This window comes from Syngnathoides biaculeatus, chromosome 10 (assembly GCF_019802595.1).
Source record: "Syngnathoides biaculeatus isolate LvHL_M chromosome 10, ASM1980259v1, whole genome shotgun sequence".
Lineage (NCBI taxonomy): Eukaryota > Metazoa > Chordata > Actinopteri > Syngnathiformes > Syngnathidae > Syngnathoides > Syngnathoides biaculeatus.
This window is the reverse complement of record NC_084649.1, coordinates 13,484,623-13,506,531: the sequence shown is the minus strand read 5'-3', so window position 1 is coordinate 13,506,531 and position 21,909 is coordinate 13,484,623. Positions and strand designations below refer to the sequence as shown.

Genomic DNA, 21,909 nt, shown 5'->3' with positions numbered 1-21,909 from the left:
CATCTTTACTTTGGGAGTTCTCACGGCGACAGTGCCACCTCCTTTTGTTCTCCCCCCCCCCAACCCCACCACCACCCCCACCGCCCTCATGTGCTCCGCTGGGGTGTGGTAAATAGCCCTGAGGGGGATTATTAATAAATGTACGTTCTGTGGGTTCGGTGCAAAACAGGTTCTGCTGATTTGGGCTGCTTTGAGTCGTCAGCATGTAATCGGTGCCCTATATGAGCGAACGTGGTCCCACAGCAGCAGTGTAACTATACCATACTGCAGTAAGTCATTTTAAGACTTGGGCCGTACGACACTTCACTGCTACCGGATGCCTTTTAAATGATTAGCGATACATTTTAAAGGTGAGAACGTTGTTATCATCATGTTTCAGGGGGGAGAAAATGGCCTCACGCTTCACGTCATGTAGGTCCGGATATTAGTCCCGTTCATCGCTGGTGATTAGAACTCAGCTTCTGGTCAACGTATGAATGAAATGGCACACGCAGGAATGTGTACGGGAGGTTTTTTGAGGCCTTTATTCTTTGCCAGCCAGTCTCATCAGAGATGTTTAGCACGGGCCTGTTGTTAGTACAGTCGTGAAATACTTGAAGAAGTGCAATGGGGAGAATTGACTGAAATGAATCGGTTATGAAGTCATTATTAACTCATGATGCAATGTTGCGTAAGCTCTTGTAATTGCCGTTTTTACATTTTTCATACATTCGGCGGAATCTCCAAGGTCAAACGCAATCCGTTCCAGGACCACATCTGATTTGATCTCGTGTCAAAACAATGGTTCCCATGGGAAATATTGTAATGGGAATAATCCTTTGCAGGCCACCGCCATAAAAAAAATCTTAATATACTGTACAGCCAGTTGGTGCCCATGGGAGTGTGGGTGTTTCAACACCCACAGCTTTCCCTGCGAAAGGGTTCAACACCCACACGTTTCTTTTTTTAGTGAGCTTCAACACGGAAATGTTATGGTACATCCCCCAGCGCTCCTGTTTTCATGCAGTAAGTCTTTACATTCCGAAAAGCCGCAGAAGAGGGAAAATAAGTCAGTCGCTCCTCGGATCAAGATGTGAATAAGGGTCCATTTCATTTATTGTTGTATCGTTCAACCATTTTCTGAATTGTCTGGAACGAATGGTTGATTGAATGTGCGTTAAAGCAAGTGAGGGCAAATGGGGTGCACTACCTGGCGACAACAGCAGAGGCGCTATTGAGTCAGTCTCAAATTTGCCATTGAAAGATGGCCAGCTTTGAAAGCACGGCCGCCTCTGCGAACACAATCCTCGCGGTGGCATCATGTTGCACATTGAAACAGGAGTTCAGAACATTGATGGAATCAAATTTTGAGCAGTCACACTATCACGTGAAATCATACATGATGATGTTTCGAGCTGAATTAATGTTTCAAGTGGACTTGTCAGTCTTTTCATATGAGAAGTGCGGATTTACTTTTGTCATTATTATGACGTCACATTTAGCTACAAAACAAGTTGAATGAACGCTTTCTTCGTGGAACGCAAAATGAAGCCGGGCATACCAACCCGAAGTCCACAAGTTGAGTTAAGTTTGCCCTTCACCGCTGGCAGTTTGGCGCCAGCAGCAATAAGAAACGACGGATCAGCGTATCGTATTCTGTGTGTCTCTGTGATCAAAGTAATTGTGACGTTTCTGCCTCTTTTGGAGCCCGTCGGACCAACTCCAATCACATGTTAGATAATTAGCCGAATGGACGGAGAGGAACGAAGCGGCTTTATGTCAAATGATGGAACGGGAGACAACGTTGTGTGCGGGTGTCTTTCGATGCACAAAGGACACGGCGGCTCGCTGAACATCGACAAGCTTTTGGGGGACAAACGAGACTCAGCAAATTTTTTTTTCTTTGTCGTCTCCGGGCCACATGACTCATAATACATTTTCTTTGAGACTGCTTTCTATTGATGATTCATTGTAGACTTGTCCTGTCTGTGCAGGTTGTAATATAAAAGGCTGGGGTCAAATTGCACTGTGGCGTGTTGTCCTTACGGTCTCAGGAGCGTGTTGACATTAAAAAGCACGGGCCTACTTGCCCAGGATTGGTCAGTTACAGTTTGCCCCCGCACCCGCTCGCGATCACCTTGAAAGTCGATCAATGGGTGGAAGGAGACTTGGAGGTTGCGCCCAGGTTGGGTTACTTGAAGCACAGTTCATCCTCTCCTGGGTGATTCGGAGTAGTTGGATTGTGGGATCGATTTGCCTGGCTTCCTTCTCGCCATTTGAGTTTCACGTAACTGTAACGATGCGTTTGTCCAGCGTGCGGGAGAGAGGCCAGCAAATGGCGTGGAGACCATCTCCGACACGTATCCTGCAATTTCAATGGCAAAAAGGAATTGTTTGTGTTTTTCGCCGCCCAAGAGTAGATGACAATCCTGCACAATTATTTTTTCCCAATTAATTTGTCGTTAGGGCTCATTGATCTGTAATTTGTGTTAATTCAACATGTTGGATGCATTTAAAGTAGCGTTTCAACGTTGATCTTATTTTGCCGTTTAAAACTTAAAACTTGACTAATTGTCATTCATTGTCTGTCATGAGCCAGGCTGGACCACGGCCAAGAGGGGCGTGGCCACTGCCCTGGTCGGTGACACCTGTCACAGCTGTTTCACATTGGGACTGTAATGAGATGGTGTATTTAAATTGGAGTTTTGGTCACTGGCATTCACCAGTTCGTTGTTCGTTGTGCCTCAAGTTGCATTCACTAACAGTCGGAATCCCCACCATTGAAAATAGTGTGTAGTGTTGCGCTATCCTTGTCACATTGTTTCTGTGCCACCTCGGTTTAGTCCTGTCTTAGTTTATGTTTCATCGTCAAGTCCGAGTTCCTAGTTTGTCTCCTAGTTATTAGACCTTGCTGCTAGTCTTTTGGATCCTGCCTAGCGTAGCGTTTTTGTACCTCTGCCTTCTCAGACTGCTTACACTGTGTATGACCTCTTGTTTGACTAAACCTAACGTCATGTCCTTGTCCCGGAGTCCTGCATTTGGGACCACCCCCGCACCGGAGGTTCGTGACATTGTCCTTCATTGGGGCTCGGCCCCGCCTGTGTGGAGTTTGGCTGTTCTCTCTGTGCCTCTGTGGGTTTTCTCCGTGCACTCCGGTTTCCTCCCGCGTCCCCAAAAACATGCAACATTAATTGTACACTCTAAATTTCCCCTAGTTGTGATTGTGAGTGCGACTGTTGTCTGTCTCCATGTGCCCTTTGATTGGCTGGCAACTAGTTCAGGGTGTACTCCGCCTGATACCCGTTGACAGCAGGGATAGGCTCCAGCACTCCCCGCGACCCTTGTGAGAATAGGCGGATTTAAAAAAAAAAATGGATTGATGGATGGTTGGATGTCCTTCATTGGCTAATAGCTCCTATGCCACAGCAAAGATATGTCCATCCATCCATCCATTTTCTTTGCTGCTTATCCTCACGAGGATCACGGGGGGTGCTGGAGCGTATCCCAGCTGTCAACGGACAGGACGCGGGGTACACCCTGAACTGGTTGCCAGCCAATCGCAAGGCACATAGAGACAAACAGCCGCACTCACAATCAAACCTTGGGGGAATTTAGAGTGTCCGATTAATGTCGCATGTTTTGGGGATGTGGGAGGAAACCGGAGTGCCCGGAGAAAACCGACACAGGAACGGGGAGAACATGCAAACTCCACACAGGCGGGGCCGGGATTGAAACCGGGACCTCAGAACTGTGAGGCCAACGCTTTACTAGCTGAACCACCATGCCGCTCAAGATATGTATGTATCATAAAACACAACAACAATAACTGAATTAATATTATAGTTCAAGATCCACAGAATGTCAGTACGAGTTTGTTTTGTGTTGTTCCGTGAAAGCACCTGACAGTCTCGAGAAATGGCATCACATTATGATGAGTGAAGTGTTTTAGTAATCCAGGATAAATCAATGAATTGAGTTCTTTTGCTTGTTTTCAGTATTGTTGATTTAGAAGTGTCGCACCTGAATCTATCCATTTTCTACTGTTCAGGGTCACCGGAGCGCTCGAGCCGCTTCCCAGCTGACTTTGAGTGTGAGGCGAGGTACAGTACGTCCCAGAATGGTCACCGATCAATCACAGGGCACACATAGACAAACACACCATTTGCCGTTGGGAAATTAGAGTTTTTAGTTCAGCAAACACACATCTTTTGGAATGGCTGTGTATGCGACGCCAGAGAGGCTGAATAAAACAAGCAAGCACAGGGATCGACATTTAAAGCACATGTGATGAACTTCTGACCACGAGGCAGACACGTACACGGATACTCCATTGTCCCACATTGTGATTTTATTGTGAAAACTAATGTCTGGTTGACCTCCTGTGTAAAATTAAAATATCGTTGAATTCATTGAATAGAACATGTTTACAAATATACTGCGTCACTACTACGTTGTAAACTCAGGAATGTGAAATAAACAGAAATTGGTCTTAAAGCGCTTCACCTTGCCCACATCCGAAAGCTAAACGAGTTTATCCAATCCAATTCTTCTCTTTTTCTAATAAATGCTTCTGTCTTTCAGGGAGGGTTGTCTGCCATGGAAAACAAATAAAGAAGAAATAGCTGCAGGATGAAAACATGGCCGCACCCATTCTTGCACCGCCAGGACCTGACAGCTTCAAGAAGTTTACTCCGGAGTCGCTCGCTAACATCGAGAAGCGCATCAATGAAGAGAAGAACAAGAAACCGGCCAAGCCCAGGTCGGACAGCAGTCACCGCGACACGTCAGACGAGAACGAGCCCAAGCCCAACAGGGACCTGGAGGCCGGGAAGAGCCTGCCGCTCATCTATGGCGATATTCCAAATGGCATGGTGGCCACACCGCTAGAGGATCTGGACCCCTTCTATGTCAACCAAAAAGTTAGTCGCGCACTCGCTCGCTGGCTCACTCACTCGCGCTGTGCAGCATTCACGCAATTCAGTTGAATTGATTTCAAATGTGACTGGTGGCATCATGAAATATAAATTACCGTCATTTCCGGCCTACAGAGCGCACCTGATTATAAGCCTCACCCAGTGCATTTGTAAAGGAAATACCATTTGGTACATACATAAACCGCAAGTGCCCACATTGAAACACAAGATATTTACAAAGAAAGATGGTACACAGAAAGTGTTTTCAAAGTTGTTATACCTTAGCTTAGCTTAAGATAGCAACCGGTAAAAAAAACAGCCACGGCAGCTACACAGCGGCAACACGGTAGCGCAGCACTAACAACACGTTGCCGCGGCGCTAACAGGGCCGGTTCAAGAAACATACCGGTAAAAGTCACTTCCTCTGCACATATATTCCACCGGTCTCACTCTTACCTTTTCCGCTTCAGTGCCCGCTTGCAGAGAAAAAAATGCACAAATTAGCTGCATCGCCGCATTACCCGCAGGGTTGAAAGCGTGTGAAAAAAGTCGCGGGTTATAGGCCGGAAATTACGGTAACTGGACATTACATGCTCGAAGGTCCACTTTAAGATTTTGAAACTGTCATAGCCGTAACTTTAACGATGAATGATGATTGGCGCCATGCATGCACCTCACTGAAATATTCTCAATTGCTGCATGGTAAAAAGATTATCGCTGTGAAACTTAAAAACGTTATTAGTTTTATGATCGATGAAGCTAGCGATTGTTTTTCGATGATTCGCTAAATCAGATAAAAAAAAACTTTTTTTTTTTTTTTTTATTTCTGTCCCTCATTATTTCATGATGATTTTGATAATGCAGTTTCTGATTTGGTCCTTAAAAGAAAAGAGGGAACAAATGCTCAACGCCCACCCCCCCCCAAAAAAAAAAAAAAGAAAATTACATGTTCTCAAATGTCTACTTTCACAGAGGACAGGTGAAGTCTGAGAATATTTACACTTGAGCGGCTGAAATTGCAAAGATTTGGACAATTACCAATAGGATAATTCCCATTCATCACTTTGCTTATTTTTACAGATGAATATAACGTACCTTCAGAGCATCAAATATAGCATCGTGTTGTGGAACAAAAACAATATTACCCATTTGCATTTGGAAAAGAATACGTTTTGGAACAAGTGGGGAGCTTTCGCCAAACATTTGGGAGCGAATTAGTTAACGTGCCTGTCAAGCCAATCAGATTAGCCGGCGGAAGATTAAACTACTCGACATGGCGCTAGCTCACGTAAATCCGTTTTAAGGTTGCAAAGGTGGATTTAAATGGTGCCACCGTACATGCGGCTTGTGTGTTTAAATGCGATATTTTCTTGAGCATCGTTGCTAATTACGTGACTGGAATGTTTGCCACAAGTGCAACGCTTGATTCCCTTCACTCATATTTATGTTACATGGACATAGAAAAGGTACAATGCAGCACCAGATCCACTCGTGTGGTTTCGAAAGATGTTGTTTGGTATTCTTCTATTTTTGCATCTGCTGCTGACATTTTCACACGCATGTGGGCGGCAGCAACTCGGACAGCAGCTCAGTCTCCTTTGCTCGACGACTGTCGGGCAGCACGTTCAAGACCTGCTGCAGATGGATAATACACCCGTAACTGCTTATTGATTGGCGCGGGGTCCAAATTATACCTGGAAATTTATTGGTGCACATTAACATGATTAATTCTTTCATCTGTAATGTTTCCCAACAGTTTTATTTATATTTTTATTTCACGTCGTTCTACTGCATCATGGGAAGTGCTTGGGCTGTTTGAACGCCCACCAAAGTAAACGAATATTGTTACCTGTCGAGGTGCAACGAGTAATCGATTGTCATATTAATTGACAACCATTTTAACCATTGATTAATTGTTTGTCCAAATGTTCAGAATGTCAGCCCAATAAAAGCAAATAGTCACAGATTTCTGAAATCCTCAATGAAAGCAGATTGATTATGTTTTATTTTTAAATAAAAAGAAGACATTGATGAGCGTTTGCTTATACTTTGAATAATCAATCCATGTTTACATTTTCTGTACTTTCCATTTGAAAGATTGTCCTGATTGTGAACAGAGGGATTGAAATTAAAACGTTTTTTGTTTTGCATCATCCACAATTAAGGGAAAAAAATGAAGGGATAAATTGATTGTTAAAATAATTGTCAGTTGCAGCCCTAGTTCCTTGCACTATGAAGGGCAAAAATTCATTATTATTAATTACTCACAAATTAAAAAAATATAGCCGGCGTGACCGTGGTGAAAAATATAAATAATTGAATGGAAAAAATTCTCATAGCCTCACAAAATATTTTACAAAAATATATTAAGATAGAGATAGACGTGAGATGAATAGGTAAAGAATTAGAAAACAATGTAGGTCCAAATAGTTGTAATTATTATATTTATAGGATTATATTTGTACTTTTTTGTCATAGCGCAATAATGTAAGGGTCTTTCATCCAGACATGAAATGACATTAGACATCAGGACTCAGGATTTTTGAGACTAGGACAAATCCACGCAACGCCTGGCGTAACTCTGCGAGTGGTCGGGTTAGACTGGGTCGTGGTAATCTCGCAGACGCACGTCTGGTGCCGTAAACACAGTTCAGCCCACTTTACTCGCTGCCATTTAAAGCGACTTATTTCATTCAGTCTGTCAGTTAATTGAGCTCATATCTGTTTGGCCATCCTGCGAGGAGATGGGTGAAATCTGGTTTTGGTACTTTGGTGGACTGGCGTGCCCCCAGCGCATTTAACATGGGATGTGGTGAACTAAGATGCATCACTAAAAATAGACACCCCCCGCCTCTCTCCTCCCCAGTAACCAAAATGTCACATGCTCCAGGCCAGGCCGAAGGACACACCTCGGCCGCGCTGGCACTGCACAGCTTGGCGCCGAGCGGTCGGCCAAATGCTGGCAAACGCGCAGCGAGACTGGCGCTGACTTGAATATCAACATGTAAACCAGTTGGCGCACATGTGCAGTCAGTCTACCAAGATAGAGGCCAAAAACCTAAAACTACACTGAAGTGAAATGTCCGTTCAATTTATTCAATTCCAAATTGTACATCAGGATGTTGTGAGAGAGGACATGAGGACAGTGGCTGTTAGAGGGGAGGATGCACGAGATGGGACAAGCCGAAAGGAAAAGAAGAAGAAAACATCAGCCGCACATGATTAAAATGTATATTATTTGATTATTTTTGTGGAGAGTAGGGGAATATTATAATCTTGTGCAACTGCAAATTAGATTATTTTCTTTTCAGTATAACAGTCCACACATATTATTCAGTTCTGCTGTGGCTTGGACTTCTGTTTAAGTCCCGCCTTCCTGTACTGCACTGTGATTGCCGGCGTTTCAGTCAAAGTGTTTCGCAGCTGCTGAGCGATTTCTCCGTGAGGTGGCGAAAAAAAAAATGTACACCAGTGTAAAATGTAATTCCCCCATCGAGGGATTTGAATGAAGCCCAATGAATGAAATGAAAATGTAATGTAATTTAAACGCATTTTGCCACAAGCACATTAGCACCGATACTCCATTCTTGATCTCCACGATAGCCGCCCCTCTTCCACCTGACCGACAGTCGTCCTATTGCATAGCATGGCGCTCTCCGTCAGCATCGGATGCAGGAAACCTGATCGCAGCGCTCGTGCATCACAAAGAGAGGAAGAAGCGGGAGCAATGGCGAGGAGGAGGAGGAGGAGAAATGCAGCGTTGCAGTTCTTATTTTTCCCCTGCGATGCCTTGTAGACTGCCTGGGCCTTTTCAAAATGCCTCGTGCGATTAGACCGAGCCGGCGAAAGGCGAGGACGGGGATGGATGCGGCACCGTGCTTACCACTCCTGTGCGTGTACTTGGCATAGGAGACAGCCCCCCCCCCCCCCCGAGTTAAAAATGACATTCCTGACTCATTCCTTTGTGAAAGAGGCAGCCCTCCAAAAGCCCAGTTTTCATCACCGTATGTTTTATTCTTAGCGCGTCGCTTACATTTACATGGCAACCCAAAGTCTTTGTCTCATGCGCTCTCATTTCCGCCACCTCCTGCCCACCGTTCTTCTTTTCAGGGTGTTGTAAATTAGAGCAGGGGCTAAGGCTTTAGTGCTCTGTCTGAGTCCTCAGTCTCTGATGACACAGCATCCTGCTGCACTGAGTGAGGGAGGGATGGGTTGTGTGTGTGTGTGTGTGTGTGTGTGTGTTTGCGCAAGTATGTGTGCGTGGGTGACTGTGACTGCATGCTAGGTGCTTGGTATAAAGAAGGAGGGTGGGGTTTTGCATCAAATCGTTCAGGTAAAGATTTAGAACGATCCAGTACATTTATGGATCATTTGCAGTCACGGTGTATATTTAGTCTGAGCCTCAGAAGCATCCATCTCAGCATTTTAAGCATTCTTGGCCCACCGTGTTGCATTTTTGCCGCTTGCGGTATTGATTTAGGAGCCCCTGTCAGCTACTCATGACAATACGGGCTCCGGTCCAGCTCACACCAATACCTAATGTTATAATTCTGCAAAGAGGCCCGGTGTGTAAATTATTTGCACCTTGTTACTCTTTTGCGAAGGTCATTCGATGCTGCAAGACACAACGAGCTACACACGCCTAAAATGGTCTTTTTGGAAAATCTTTTCCAGGCCAGCCGTGGCTCGTCTGCAGCTCCTCGGCTTTCCTTTCTCCATCACGACCCCTCACCTCAGCCCCACCTCATATCTTTTCTGCCCTCCCCCACGCCCACCCCCAAAAAAGTCCCTCTCCGTTTCGCTTCTGCACTCCTTGCGAGCTGCATTCCGCCGCCTAATTGTTGGACTGTGTCTTTTTAATTAACGCGACAATGCAGAATTGAGTTTGACAGCTTTGCCGCAAATAACGATGGCGAAGATTGCCCTCCTGGAATGTTATTTTGTCTTTGTTGAGGGTACATTCGCGAAATGAGATAAGTCTAGAATTCATCACTTGTGAACACTTAAATATTAGTCACAAAGTCACAGCGTGCAGTATGGGAAGACCAGGGGACAAAGCAACCTTGACGCCAGTATTGGTCTTATATTTAGATTGCTTTATGCTTCAACTGCCTATTATTGTGGAAATCAACAATAGAGTTCATTTAAAATTGATCATTTATTAACTTTATTCAAAGCCCTGTAAAGTGAATCCAAATATTTGTTTCTAAGAAAATTTTTTATGCTTGAGTGTAACGAGAAATGTTGGGGATGTTGGTTTAGCAAAACACATTCATCCATCCGTTTTCTTTGCCACTTATCCTTACAAGGGTCGCGGGGAGTGCTGGAGCCAATCCCATCTGCCAGTGGGCAGGAGGTGGGGTACACCCTGAACTGGTCACCAGCCAATCGCAGGGCACATGGAGACAAACGGTCGCACTCACAATCACACCGAGGGGCAATTTAGAGTGTCCAATTAATGTCGCATGTTTTTGGGATGTGGGAGGAAACTGGTGTGCCCCGGAGAAATCCCACGCAGGGATGGGGTGAACATGCAAACTCCACACAGGCGGGTCTCGGATTGAATTATGAGGGCAATGCTTTCTAGCTGTGCCACGCTAGCAAAATACATCCCCTTTCAATTCATCAAATGTAGTGAGTAGATAATGATTCAGAACCCATCCAATGACAATAAGACTTACGCATGGGAAATGGCTGACAATAATTTGCAATCGTTGCACATTACACATTGTCAAAATGTGTATGCCAAAGATACTGACCTTCAGTTCATACTGTACATCGCATTACTCTTAGTTCCATTGGCCGTCACTGTAAGGTGTCTCGCTCATTTTAAAAACGCTCATTATTCATATCTCCTTCCGTGCACACGTGGTATTTGCTTTGTCGGCAGAACTCTTCCTGTGACCTCTGGGAGACACCGCACACACATGAATTCAGATCATGTGCTTTCATCTTGTGTTGATTGTGTGGAGCATTATTAATATTTTTTTTGCCTATACTGCAGAGGAGTGTAATGAAGGTAAGCGGAAAGGTGGTGGGACCTTTTGACTTCAGGCTGGAGTTCGGATTTTGCATTTCCAGGTTTCCAAAACCCAATTCCAATGAAGATGGGACATTATGTAAAATGTGAAAGAAAAGAAAATGCAATGATACAAGATATTTCATTTTCAAAATGATGAACTCTGTTTTTGTTGGATAAATTCACTCGTTTTGAATTTGATGCCTCCAGCACATTGCAAAAAAAAAAAAAAAAAAAAAGCCGGGACAAGGCCATGTTGTTTACTGTTGTGTTAAATCATCTTTGCTTTTAACAGTACTCAATAAGCAATTGGGACCCGAGGGCAGTAATTGTTGAAGCTTTGTAAGTGTGATCATTTCCCATTTTTGCTTGATCTAAAACTTGACTTGTTCAACAGTCCACAGTCTCTTGTTTTTGTATTTAGTTCTTTATAATTACATTTTTAATAGGCGGTAATAGGTCTGGGCTCCGAGCAGACCATTCTAGTCCTCACACTCTTTTACTACGAAGCCACGCTGCTGTAACTCATGCATGTCGTCGCTTGCCATTTTCCCAGGGGTGTCCCTGAAATCGACATTGCTTGGATGGCAGCATATGTTGCTCCAAAACCTGTATGTACCTTTCAGCATTCTTCACAGATGTTCAAGTTATCAATACCATGGGCACTAACACACCCAGATACCATCACAGATATTGGCTTCTGAACTTGCGCCCGTAACAATCCAGATGGTCTTATTCCTCTATGGCCAGATGGACTTAATGTACATGATTTCCAAAAACAATTTGAAACATGGACTCGTCAAACCACAGCACACTTTTTTCACCTGGCCATCAGTCAGATGAGCTCAGGCCCGGAGAAGCTGGGGACGTTTCTGGTTGATGCTGATATACAGTGTTCGCTTTGCATGGTAGAGTTTTAACTCACATTTGTAGAGTAAGCGATAAACTGCGTGAACTAAGACTGGTTTTACGAAGTTTTTCTGAGCCCATGTGGTAATGTCCTTTAAACAATGATGCTGGCTTTCATTCACTGCCAGTCCTCCATGTTAACATGGATATTTTAAAGACACACACACACACACACACACACACACACACACACACACACACACACACACACACACACACACACACACACACACTTCAGTGCCCAGCTCTACTTGGCCCACTGCTGTTTATGGTTGGGGAGTGGTTTCTGAGAGCATGGAGTCAGCAGATCTGCCACTGATCAATGACAGCATTTGCAGTTCTCTTCCAGTAAAAGCTTTAAACCTGGACCGAAGAGCATCATTTGGCACGCACAGACCGGAGCTTCGCATGCATCTGTTTGTTGCCTCTGTCACGGTGAAAGCACTGCAGGACTGATGCAAGCGCCACCTCTGTGCTGCGTTTGTGCCGCGTCCTTCGTAAAGGGGGAGGGCCATTACGTCACGTACTGTTGTCACACAGCAGCCGGGGTAAAGACGAGGTACAACTGAATAAGTAAAGCAGACACACTGAGGGGATGTTCCTGAAAAAATATCCATCGGAATATAGCGACAGAGTATATGGACAAGTTATGTGTACTCCGAGAGGTTTTGCTGCGCTTGACGGGAAACTCACTGCAGCACCAGACCGTGACTCGGACTCAATACTTCACCCAAAAAATAAATAAAAATCCTGCACCTATGTATTGTAACATATGCCATATGTTTGCATAAATCACCATCTCTTTTTTTTCTCTCTCCCTCTTTCTGCAGACGTTCATAGTGCTAAACAAGGGGAAAACAATCTTCCGCTTCAGTGCCACGCCCTCCCTGTACATCATCAGCCCTTTTAATATTTTCAGGCGAATAGCAATTAAGATTTTGATACATTCATATCCTTTCAAGTCCATTTTTATGCTGTTGTTTCAAATGCTTTGTTTGCGTTGCTCTCATGTGTGATAAACTACCGGCACGCACAAACGGCAACTTTTGTATCAAGCCTTAACGGCCTCTCACGTTATTCAGCATGATCATCATGTGCACCATTTTGACCAACTGTATATTCATGACATTTAGCGACCCCCCAGAGTGGTCCAAACAAGTGGAGTAAGTACAGTACCAGACTTTTTTATACTGAAGCCGTTCTCCCATCTCCGTGTTCCAACTACTGCTTTTTCCTTTTCTTTGTATCCAGATACACCTTCACAGGGATCTACACTTTTGAGTCCCTCACAAAAATTGTGGCCAGAGGCTTTGCCATCGACGGATTCACGTTTCTCCGAGATCCGTGGAACTGGCTGGATTTCATGGTCATCTCAATGGCGTAAGTATTCTTGTTGTTGTTGTTGTTGTTTTCATTTTTCACAATATTTGGATTTTTATTTTTTGCTGTTTAATGTTTTGGTCTCCTTTTTGAGCTATGCTGTATGGGAAGCCCGTAAGTGTCCAACTGCTATTTGCGACTAACAACTTGTAATCAAAGTACTGAACATATTTATTTTATTTCCATTATTTCTATGTACAAATATATTCCTGAGTGATCTGACTATTAATAATAGAAGTCCTCAAACAGATTGCGTGTGACCTTTCAGCTTATTGTAGCGACATATTTTGTAATGTTGATTTTAAACGAACAAAATTGGATTTGATTTTAGCGGTGCAGCATTTTATTTATTTTTTTATTCTGTAACTTTCAGCCGATTTGCCTCCCGCTATGTGTGGTGCTTGGTGGGGACAGCCCACGTTCGCTGGCTCCACTTTTTCGCTTCCTAATTACTTTTCAGGACCGACAGAATGTCCATGCAACCACGTGGCCGATGCTTTTTTTTTTTTTTTTTTTTTTAACAATGTGATGTGAGAACATTCTCTGACTGTGTGGTTCTGCTCTTTGGGCCGACTGCTGAGTGCCTGTGTCTGATCCACCTTGCAGGTATATAACAGAGTTTGTAAACCTAGGCAATGTGTCAGCCCTGCGTACGTTCAGGGTTCTGAGGGCTTTGAAAACAATATCAGTTATCCCAGGTAAGAGAGACCAGGTGTTTTGTGTGGGCGGGAGGGCGAGTCGCCGGGTTGATGTTAGCTGTGTTTTTTTTTTTGTTTTTTTTTGGTGGGGGTGTGGGTGGGGGGTGCCTATCCTTTCCTCTTCCCCATTTGTCTTCCTCCTCCCACTAGTTGGACCGACCTCTATTTCTTTCTTTCTTTCTTTCTCACTGTGGTGTCCCCTCCCGGTCCTCGACGGTGCTGATGTTGTCGTGCTCCTGCACGTCCATGCGTGTGTGTCGTTATCGTGTGTCGTGTGTCATGGAGTTCTGCTCTTTGTGTCGTCCTACCTCGTTACAGATATATAACAGAGTTTGTGGACCTTGGGAATGTGTCGGCCCTCCGAACGTTCAGGGTTCTCCGAGCATTGAAAACTATTTCTGTCATTCCAGGTGAGACTCAACATTTAAACACGAAGGCTGAGCTTAGCTATTAGCCATCTTTATTTTCTCACTCCTTTATTGATATGAAGCGAATGTAAAAAAAAAAAACAATATGATTTCTTATTTGTACTAATCAAAAATGGTAGCCATACATTTTTGATCGGCTTAGCAGTCTACTGGCAGTCTGAACATTTTAACACCAGTGTGCGGTATCCAATGTTAATCTCAGCTCCAGCGGCGTAGGGTGGGGTGCTAGTGCAAAAACAAACAAAAAAAACTAAACATTTTTCCCTCTGCCCCCACGCTTCGGTGTTGTTCAGCTCCTTATGGCCAATTTATCGATTTTATTTATTTTTGAAATCTTCTCTCCAAAGTGTGTTATTCTTTGAGACTGCCAGGCCTAATGTGACTGCAAATCAGTGCTGCATGATGCTTTTCACAGGTTTGGCTTCAACAGAAATATTTCGCTACGGTACCTCCAAGACACCAAACGTTCCCGTTTTGCAGAATCTTTTGTCGTGCCGTGACAAATGAGATTATTTCATCGCATCATTTCACATGAGACACGCACACACAAGAAATTAAAAGTAAAATATTACAATTTAAAAAAAAAAAATCAAAAAACTGGAATCATGCGGTTGCACAAGTATGCACACTCTCTATACATGGGCATGTGGCTGTGTTAATAATAAACCAATCACATTCCAAATCATTTTCATGGGAGTCAGCACACAGCTGCCACCCTTTTCAAATGACCTTTAATAATTCAAAATAAGGTTCAGATGCCTGCTTGGTGATCACCAATCTTGTGTTGGATTTTAGAATTTTGGCCAAAAAGTCTTCGGCTTGATCGGCCCTCGTGTGTTGTAGAAATTTGAAGGCTTGCTATCCGACGTCATAACCCAGACATATGAGCAAGATTATATATTGTTGTCACATGTACTAAACAGCTAATACTTGGCACAAAATCCTCCAGCTCCGTTAATGTAGTTGTCGGCCTTTTGGCAGCCTCACTCACCAGTTTTCTTCACATCTTTTCATCAGTTTCGGGGGGACATTAGCAAGAAGTGGCTCTTGGTAATGACACTCTCTCATCGCAGAGTTTTTCCACTTGACGATAACTGTCTTGTGCACTGCGACTGGCTGTCGACCAGTTCAGGGTGTAGTCTGCCTTTTGTTCGAAGTCATCTGGGATAGCACCCTGTGACCCAAACCCGTATAAGCGGTGTTAAAGGGGAAATCCAGTGGTTTGGATTAACAATGTATCCAATAGGTCATGTAATATGTACTCTATCTTGACAATGTTATGTTAAATCCTCTCTCATTTAATAGTGTTTTGTAAAGATTTTTATTGACAATTACAACTTTTCAGGGGTGCTGCCATTTTTGCGAATCACATGACCTACGTGGGCGTATGTGACGTGTTACATGCCGTTCCAAATGCTCGATTACATGCGACACCATTATGCCCAGCGCTGATTTCTCGGATTTATCCTCATCTGATGAAGAAATAGCAGTATCGGGAAGACGGAGGAATACTTCAAATCAGAGTGGCGGAGCCGTGAACTTACTCGGCCGGGGAGCTCCCTCCGCTGAGCGGCGGAGTCGTGAGCTCGCTTCCCGCCAAGCCAGGAGCAAGCTTACGGCTCCGCCCAAAGAACCATCCAAATATTCAACATTATTTACGGCCGAGCGGCGCAGCCACTTGGCGGCATTATTTACAGCCACAGGTTCAAATCTGTATGGAAGTATTCCTCTGTCTTCCCAATCAACCAAGCGGCTGAGCCGCTCATGGCTGTGCCGCTCACAGCTGTGTATGGAAGTATTACTCCGCCTTCCAGATCAACCGAACGGCCGAGCTGCTCACGGCTTTGCCACTCATGGGTGTGAATGGAAGTATTCCTCCGTCTTCCCGGTCAACCGAGTGGTCGGACGGCAGAGCCACTCACGGCTGTGCTGCTCATGGCTGTGTATGGAAGTATTCCTCCGTCTTCCCGACACTGCTATTTCTTCATCAGATGAGGATAAATCTGTAAAATCAGCGCTGGGCATGAATGGTGTCCCATGTAATCAAGCCTTTGTTTCGACACGGTACACGCCAGATCCGCGCATGTAGGTCATGTGACTTGGGAAAATGGCAGCGCCCCTGAAAATTCGTAATTGTCGATAAAAATCTTCTCAAAACACTATTAAATGAGAGAGGATTTCACATCACGTTGTCAAAATAGAGTACATATTACATGACCTATTGGATACATTGTTCATGTAAACCAGTAGATTTCCCCTTTAAGAATGTATGTGTGATGATGACTGTCCCATTGTTTATTTAACAACGAACAATATGAGATCCGCTGTTACAAGTGACTCCCAAAATGTCATGAAACGCCTACACCTTAAATTTATTTGGGGTTGTTCAGGGGAAGTTTAAACAGTGATAGGTGTGTGCTGACTCCCACCTCATGTGTTTGAATCTTATTCCTTCATAATGAGCGTAGACACATTCCCAATAATAGAAGGGGTGTGTGATCATGGGCAACCACATTATCTCAGTTGATCCAGTTGTAAAGGTTACAGGTCACTTCAAGGGTGGAAAAGCTCTGAAATATTACAAAATTTGTCGTGTGAACAAGTGTGTATAGACTTTTTCTATGTACTGTATATCACTAGTAGAAACAGCAAATTCAGCTTTTAGCCTCTGCATGAGTGGGAACGGTTAGTAAAAGCACAGTCCTAATGCCAGTTTGCAGACAGATGACACACATTGAGCATCTTCAGCCTTGGCGTTTAAATGACCTGCATGGCACCTTTCATTGCTCATCCTCGCCTTTCCTCTCTTTCCCGTCTTCACCCCCCGCTTTGATTTGTTGAATGGAGGTTATTTTTTTTGGTTGACTTGCACCTAATACGGGATGTTTCCTAACTTGATTCACTGCCACGTTGACTGGCCATGGGCCCGTGAGCAGTTCCGATGACATTCAATGAATTAATTGTAGGACACGAAGGAAGGTCTCGTTAAATGTTGTTTCACAAATCTGCAAGGTGCAATTCTGGCTTATTCAAATTCCTTGTGTTGAACTTGTTATTTAAGACAAGTGCTGTAGTTCTTCTCCACCCCCACCTTTTTTTTTTGTCGGAAAGAAACATCAATACAGAAAATCTCAAGCAAGAATGACTCATAATCATTACCATATTCATATCTACTGTTGGTCATGTAAAAAAAAAAATACCAAGCATAAGGTACATCTTGACGGGAAAAAGTATTTTTCTTTTCAAGGAAACATCCCATGTAGGTGCAGTGACTTTTTGTTTTATTTTGATGTTGTATTTTGACCCAAAAATAATTCTGTACTTTGAGTGTTTACATACAGCAAATATATAAAGTGAAGCTATCAAAACTGGATCGTATGCAAGAAGATGTTTGTATACTGTAGGTGTGCACAGTCTAAAAGTAATATGGGCTAAGGACAATCGGATGGGAAAAAAAAATGGAGATGTTGAGAAGCGGGACTGATTGCGGTCACAACTGCATTAAAAATATTAAGCCCGCAAGCTAACACACCCACAAGCTACACATTTATTGTTCTCTGTTTACATTATTTATGGTAAGAAATCAGAGAATTCCACTTTGGATGCTAAATATGTTTCAAAGCCACGCAGAATTCTAAGCTTTCCTCTCTAGTCTGGGTTGTTGCCCTCCTTTCTACCTGGCTCCAGCATTTTATTAAGTGAGGATACAACAACTCGATACGCTGCTAACGTTTTTTATTTTATTTTTTTTATGGGATTAAAATCTGGTGACTTTCTGTTAGACTCTGGTCAAGCAGTGGCTACATAGAAGGGATTTTAATGAGATTTAAATATTTACTTTTTAGACACAGAAGCCACCTCGATGTTTGTGTGAACGATTTGGTTCCTTTCTATCTGTTATTATGTATCTGTGAGCTTTCCCGTTTTTATGAAGTGTACTTCCGCACGTGTGTGTGTGTGTGTGTGTGTGTGCGTGCGTGTGGTTTTCGTGTGTTGTCAGGCCTCAAAACCATCGTGGGTGCCCTGATCCAGTCTGTGAAGAAGCTCTCAGACGTGATGATCCTGACCGTCTTCTGTCTCAGCGTCTTTGCTCTGATCGGACTGCAGCTCTTCATGGGGAACCTGCGGCAAAAATGTGTATTTTGGCCCATTGATATGGGCGACATGTCCAATGGCTCCAAGGGCTTTGACTGGGACGAATACATCATGAATGACAGTGAGCCACGATGACACCCCCCCCCCCTCCTCGTTACTTCATAAAATAAGATAGACAGGGCTTATTTCAGTTTTTCCTGGAATTATTTTCATCCTAATATTATTATCCTATGTCATAACCAGGATATACTTGACTAGTAGTCAATGACTGCATCCTCTGTATTTTTCTTTCCACAGCTAACTTCTACTTTTACCCTGGTCAGGCTGATGCTTTATTATGTGGAAATAGTTCAGACTCGGGGTAAGTTCGGTCCGCAGCCAATGTGCATGCAAACAGGAAAATATGTGAGCTTGCGTACAAGGTTGACAATGACGGTGGACATGTATGGCTATTGTTAGCATTTATTGAGCATATGTGGACCTTCATTGAGCAATATAGTTTAGTAAGGGAGCGATTTCAAAGGTAAGAACGTTTTTTGAAAAATAAAGAAAATGCAAAGAAAGACAAAATGCTAATAGTAATGTCACCCCATCATGACAAGGTGAACAGAAATTTCACAGAAACATGAATATAGTATTTGTATATATAAAACGATTGTTATAATGTATTCAAATTCATCAAAATGCCTTGTATATTCCAGTATGGCGGATGACTGGTAGGCACATCGGCCTCACGGGTCTTAAAACTGGCAACTCAAGTCGACTCGAGTTCATTTTTTTAGAGTGATACTGATGGAAAATATTTAAAGATCATGGACATTAATTCTTATCCCGCCATTATCAATTTCTTAACAGATTTGATCAAGGCATATTTATGTGCTAAGTTGTACATCATCCATTCATTTTCTTAGCCACTTATCCTCACGAGGGTCGCAGGGAGTGCTGGAGCCTATCCCAGCTGTCAACAGCCAGGAGGCGGGGTCACCCTGAACTGGTTGCCAGCCAATCGCAGGGCACATCGAGAAAATCACACTCACAATCACACCTCGGGGAAATGTAGAGTGTCCAATTAATGTTGCATGTTTTTGGGAGGTGGGGGGAAACCGGAGTGCCCCGAGAAAACCCACGCAGGCAAGGGGAGAACCTGCAAACTCCACACAGGTGGGTCTGGGATTGAACCCGGGACCTCAGAACTGTGAGACCAAGGCTTTCCAGCTGCCCACCGTGCCGCTGCTAAGTTATTAATAAACTAGAATGATTTAAGATTGTAACATCCAGCAGATTGTTTTAGCCTACCATATGAGATGAATGGATTTAAATGCAAAGTAGACGTGAAAAAGCTGGTGGTCGTCTCCATGGGACGGTTTCGTGTACAGAGATGTTAAGTCTGTCAGCATCTCGAGCTATCAAATGTTGAGCTTTGTAGCGATCGGTTTTGGTCTAATGTTCGATTCTTGCACCGCGAAGGTGACGCTTTAGTTTTGCTGCGCTTCTCTTTCAGACGATGTCCTGAGGGGTTTACATGTATGAAAGCCGGAAGGAATCCCAATTACGGCTACACCAGCTTTGACAGCTTCGGATGGGCCTTCCTCACCCTCTTTCGTCTGATGACCCAAGACTTCTGGGAAAATCTCTACATGCTGGTAATAAAACATTTCTTTTCACCCTTATTAGAAAAAACCAGACATTTTTATTATTGTTAATTCCCATTTTATTTAAAATTACATTTACAATTACAAAGTTACATACAGTACATGGTATTTTATCTTGAAAATTCAAACTTGGCCCACCTTTTAAAGACTCTTTGTATAGAATGTCAAATTTGCAAGCCATTTCATGGTCTTTTTGGTGGGTCTTTAAAGCTGGGCTAACAAAGCACTAAATGTGTTGACACATTATCAGATGTTGATCTTCAAAATAATCTTGAGAACATAGTCACAAATCAAATTAGTGGCTACCATATTTTAAGGTCTCTCTGGTGGGCAAGAGGGAAGTCATGCCCAACTATGTCTGCACAGCTTTTGCCAATCCCCCCGAAAACACAAAGGAATGGTGAAAATAAGTAATATATCCATGTTCACGTTTTAGCAGTTATCATCAACCATGTATAACCTATCTATCTATCTATCTATCTATCTATCTATCTATCTATCTATCTATCTATCTATCTATCTATCTATCTATCTATCTATCTATCTATCTATCTATCTATCTATCTATCTATCTAGCTATCTAGCTATCTAGCTATCTAGCTATCTAGCTATCTAGCTATCTATCTATCTATCTATCTATCTATCTATCTATCTGGGGTGACATGGAAGCTGGCTATTACTTAAATGCATTTTTGGGGACTGTAAGACATCGCAGTACCTGGAGAACGTGCAAAGGTCACATAGAAGACCGCAGCCCGACCTCCATCTCAACCAGAGCCGTCTTGCTGTCAGCCGTTCATTTTTACCCCTAACCTTCTAAATTTGTGCTTTGCGTCAGACTCTGCGAGCGGCAGGGAAGACCTACATGATCTTCTTTGTGCTGGTCATCTTTGTGGGCTCCTTCTATCTCGTCAATCTCATCTTGGCTGTGGTCGCCATGGCCTATGAGGAGCAGAACCAGGCCACCATCGAAGAGGCTGAGCAAAAGGAGGCTGAATTCAAAGCCATGCTGGAGCAGCTCAAAAGGCAGCAGGAAGAAACACAGGTTGCTACGATACCATTTGTACGCATCTGCTGATATTCAGCGCTTCGTTGCATCACGAGCTTCTATTCTATGCAGGCTGCAGCCGTGGTGACATCTGCAGGCACCGTGTCGGAGGTCGCGTTGGAGGACGAAGGAGGGGGTCATCTGTCCCGCAGCTCTTCGGAGGTCTCCAAGCTCAGCTCCAAGAGCGCCAAGGAGCGTCGCAATCGCAAGAAGAAATCGCGCCAGAAAGAGCAGGAGAAAGAGAAAGGTGACAGCGAGAAGGTTGTCAAGTCCGAGTCTGACGACGGCAGCAAGAGAAGCACCCTTCGCTTCCCGGGAAGCCGTTTGGGCAGGAAGACATCAATCATGAACCAAGTAATGTACCAATGAAAGTTCATTTACAGTAGACACTACATTTGCAGGCTCGAACCAGTCCGAGTCTAATCCCATACTGATGATGACTTTTGATTGAACCCCCACAGTAATATTACAATATGGTTTTTATTATGGTTGTAGTTTGCAGTGGAGTGGAACTGCATTGTACAAAGCTGACGGTTGTTACGAGGTATTGCTAGCCTAAGAGGATGTGCATCAGGTTTCGGTTTTGGAGATGGGAGATATGTTGAAGTCTCTACTGAATGTTGATGGAATGCATGAGAACTCTGAGTTTGTGAGACCATTTTTTTCCCCCAAAAGGGTAGTTTCAATGTGTACATTTTTCTTATAGATTCCCCATATTTCTTAAAAGTTGCGCAGACCTTATTGCAAACAAATTGCTTTGTTCAACAACTTGAGTGCAGTATCGATAT

At 43.6% G+C, this 21,909-nt stretch overlaps 1 protein-coding gene across 1 annotated transcript in view; it reads left to right on the top strand.

Moving 5' to 3' along the window:
- Positions 1-2,717: 2,717 nt before the first annotated feature.
- Positions 2,718-21,909, top strand: part of scn8ab (sodium channel, voltage gated, type VIII, alpha subunit b) — a 43,976-nt gene continuing 24,784 nt past the window's right edge. Inside the window, exons 1-12 of the mRNA XM_061833745.1 lie at positions 2,718-3,040; positions 4,028-4,079; positions 4,561-4,898; positions 12,651-12,769; positions 12,894-12,983; positions 13,072-13,200; positions 14,217-14,308; positions 18,327-18,542; positions 18,719-18,782; positions 19,923-20,064; positions 20,912-21,118; positions 21,194-21,475. Coding sequence (XP_061689729.1) covers positions 4,617-4,898; positions 12,651-12,769; positions 12,894-12,983; positions 13,072-13,200; positions 14,217-14,308; positions 18,327-18,542; positions 18,719-18,782; positions 19,923-20,064; positions 20,912-21,118; positions 21,194-21,475 — 1,623 coding nt within the window. The 5' untranslated portion in view covers positions 2,718-3,040; positions 4,028-4,079; positions 4,561-4,616. The remainder of the gene's footprint in view (positions 3,041-4,027; positions 4,080-4,560; positions 4,899-12,650; positions 12,770-12,893; positions 12,984-13,071; positions 13,201-14,216; positions 14,309-18,326; positions 18,543-18,718; positions 18,783-19,922; positions 20,065-20,911; positions 21,119-21,193; positions 21,476-21,909) is intronic.